Consider the following 3,550-nt stretch of genomic DNA (forward strand, 5'->3'; position numbering starts at 1 on the left):
GGTGCGTTGAAAGTGTAGCTGCTAGAATAAGAATAATCTGGACAAAGTTCAGGGAGCTCCTACCTCTGCTGGTGATAAAGGGCCTCTCACTCAGAGTAAAAGGTAGACTGTATGATGCATGTGTACGAACAGCCATGCTTCATGACAGTGAAACATGGGCCGTGACTGCTGAGGACATGCGTAAGCTTGCAAGGAATGAAGCCAGTATGCTCTGCTGGATTTGTAATGTCAGTATGCATGCACAACAGAGTGTAAGCACCCTGAGAGAAAAGTTGGATTTAAGAAGCATCAGATGTGGTGTGCAAGAGAGACGACTGCACTGGTATGGTTATGTGTTGCAAATGAATGAGGACAGCTGTGTGAAAACGTGCCACACATGTGTGCGTGTGTTTATGTGTCTGTTTGTGTGTCCCCCCACCAACATCGCTTGACAACCAATGCTGGTGTGTTTACATCCCCGTAACTTAGTGGTTCGGCAAAAGAGACCGATAGAATAAGTACTAGGCTTACAAAGAATAAGTTCTGGGGTTGATTTGCGCTCGACTAAAGGCGGTACTCCAGCATGGCCACAGTCAAAATGACTGAAACAAGTAAAAGATTAATCATAATCATCAAAATCTTGAAGCTACAAGATAATACTGAATAATCAAAAATAATGTGGATAAATAAGCAATACATTTGACTAAGTAATCTGAAAGTTAAAAGGTTTAGGATCTAAGCCCCAACATCCATATTATTCCTCTGAGGAGCTGTCACCCCCAGATATTATCTTTGAGATACGTAGTGATTGAACAATGCCACATAAAATCCTGCCGTTAACAAGATATATAGCACATCTTTCACCATGCCCAGCATATTTGACAGAAGGACATAACTTGATGACTCCATATTCTCTTAACTGCAGGATTTTATGGCACAGTGTTTATTATTTACTCAGCAGTTTTAATATTTTACTGATCAGCTACAGCTTGTTGTTGCTATCTTATTGTCAAGAGTTTATTTAAACCTACTTAAATAACACTTAATGTTTAGCTGTGTCACTCTGATATATTATTTAGTTTTGACAACCTGAGAGATATTTCATAAAGTCAATATTTTGTATCAAATCTGAAGAAGGCGTAAAGTATTTTGTCTATAACCAGGTAACATGGAATGAAGAAGATATTTTTGCTGATATCACTGATAATTAGAATGGTATGTGTTAGAGGTTAATGCTGTTGACACATATATTCTATGTGTATGGTTCATATGTTCAATTGGTGGTTGAATGTTATGCTCTAAATCTATGTTGTGAGCTGAGTGAGGGAATACATGGATTGATGATATCAAATATGAATGCTTCTTGAATTTTTTACAAAACCTATCATGTTGGATCTGCTATCGATGAGAAACTGGATTACTTACTCATAAAATTAACATGTAAATGGTTGAGTATTCCACAGATAAATGTACTTTTAAGGTTAATTCTTCAGGTTGAATCAGACTAACATGATAGATCGCTGACCACTACATTTATATTTTTTTCTCCTTGTTTCTCGCCTTATTTCTTTCTGTGTTCCTTTCAGTTGAAGAGCGTAGCTCGAAACGTCAAAGACTTTCTCTTCTATTCCCGAGCGTTAAACTAATACATCCATTTGTTGTTTACACCACCTGTCTTTGTCTTGTTTTTTTCGTAAATTCTCCCATAACACAATATGAAGCAGGTTCTTTGGATTACAAGTGCAATGCATCGGACAGGATTCCACATCAAGTGAATTTTAATCACGGGGCTTAAGTCAACTCAAGGCTGTGGTATAAGACATTTCTCCAAGATGCTACACAGAAAGCATCCGTAAAACAAGAATAACCACAGAACCTCTTTAACATTCTACAGTATGAGGATCAAGGGTTAGGTGTGTTCTGAATGGCTAGTGTACCAGAGAGGATTGAGATATTGTAATTGAGAGGCGAGTTCAGATGAATAATGGTACAATTATACTTACTAATTCTGAAAAGAAAGCAGCATGAAAGTGCTACTTTGAAGGTTATTAAATACGAAGAGAGTCTTTGCAGCATAGTCCTAACAGAGGGACTAGCCATTCTAGTAGACAGCCATGTCATGAAACAATTAAATGCCTCATAGTTCTAGCAGCTCAATTCTATTTTATGAATGCTGTTTCTTAATGTCAATAGTTAGACGGCCCAATACTAGATGGCCCAATACTAGATGGCCCAATGCATTGATTTTTCTAGGGACAAATAACATTGCTAAGTTGGCCCTGGTGATCTTGCTACCATACATTTCAGTTATCAGTTGCTCAAGGAGCCACAGTGCTAACTGACAAATGGTATATTATGAAAAGGCTGCACTGAATTATATATATCTAACCACAGATCATTTTCAAGACTTCATTGACCCTATTACTGAATCATGTACAAACAACAGCGAAGTATTCTGGTGTAAGATAAAGACATTGGTTTTAAATTTTGGCACAAGGCCAGTAGTTTCAAGGGAGAGGGTAAATCGATGACATCAACCCCATTGTTCAACTGGTACTCATTTTATCGACTCTGAAACAATGAAAGGTAAAGTTGATCTCACTGTTCAACTAGTACTTATTTTATTGACCCCAATAGGATGAAAGGTAAAGCCGACCTCAGCGTGCTGGGCAAAATGCATTTTGTCTGTCTTTATGATCTGAGTTCAAATTCTGGTAACAATTCTGCCAGCTCACCACTTTAAGGTATAGGATAGAGGTATTAAAAAGAATAAGTAAGAATCTGAGTGTAATGAAGTGGTCTTAATAAAATAAATGCCTTTACAGATATTGGTTTCATTTTTCCACTAAAACACCATGACAAAGTATAATGTTTTCTTAAACATTCGGAATTATCCTATACAGAAAAATAGTCATAAATACTAATGAATAGAAAGCTTTAGAAAATGTAAAGATTGCTACTTTGTGTATTCTTACATATTTTTATTTATTTCCAAGTTATAACAAAATTCATTTTCTTGTGTTGATTATTAGGGTCTACCATTCTATCAAATATTAATTCAACGTTTTCATTATGTAATTTGGAAGAAGATGAATAATGCAAGGCTATGCTACAAACTTGTTTAATGAAATATATTACCAAAAAATGGAAGACGGTGCAAATGGATTCTTTGGCTATTTTACTTTGTGTTCACATAACGTTTGTAGAGTGGAATTAATTTCTTCATATCAGGAATAGTAGGTGTTACACTCTCCCTTTCAGTACAAGCAGTCAGCCATTTCTGGAACCGAGGATACCAATCAATATCAGATGGTATTTCAAAATTTTTATAATGTTTCAAAACTTCCAGCCTTTGCAACCATGGAAACGCCATTATATCAACAAATGAAAATGAGTCTCCCTTGAAAAAATTTCCAGTTGGAGACATAGCTTTCACAAAACTTCCAATATTTTCAATTAAAGATTTTTGTATTTCATCAAGATTTTCAGGATCTGATTTCAGAACAGAAATAAATAATGGAATTATTTTACTCTCAGCATAATCACCCCAGATACGAACCTGAGCTTTATC

General features: G+C 36.0%; 1 protein-coding gene across 1 annotated transcript in view; it reads right to left on the minus strand.

Annotated features, from left to right (window-relative positions):
• Nucleotides 1–3,157: 3,157 nt before the first annotated feature.
• The window catches only part of LOC106883194 (uncharacterized), a 22,810-nt gene continuing 22,417 nt past the window's right edge, over nt 3,158–3,550 (minus strand). Inside the window, exon 2 of the mRNA XM_052969144.1 lies at nt 3,158–3,471. Within this exon, the coding sequence (XP_052825104.1) occupies nt 3,158–3,471 (314 nt within the window). The remainder of the gene's footprint in view (nt 3,472–3,550) is intronic.

The sequence above is a fragment of the Octopus bimaculoides genome, chromosome 7 (genome assembly GCF_001194135.2).
Source record: "Octopus bimaculoides isolate UCB-OBI-ISO-001 chromosome 7, ASM119413v2, whole genome shotgun sequence".
Taxonomy (NCBI): domain Eukaryota; kingdom Metazoa; phylum Mollusca; class Cephalopoda; order Octopoda; family Octopodidae; genus Octopus; species Octopus bimaculoides.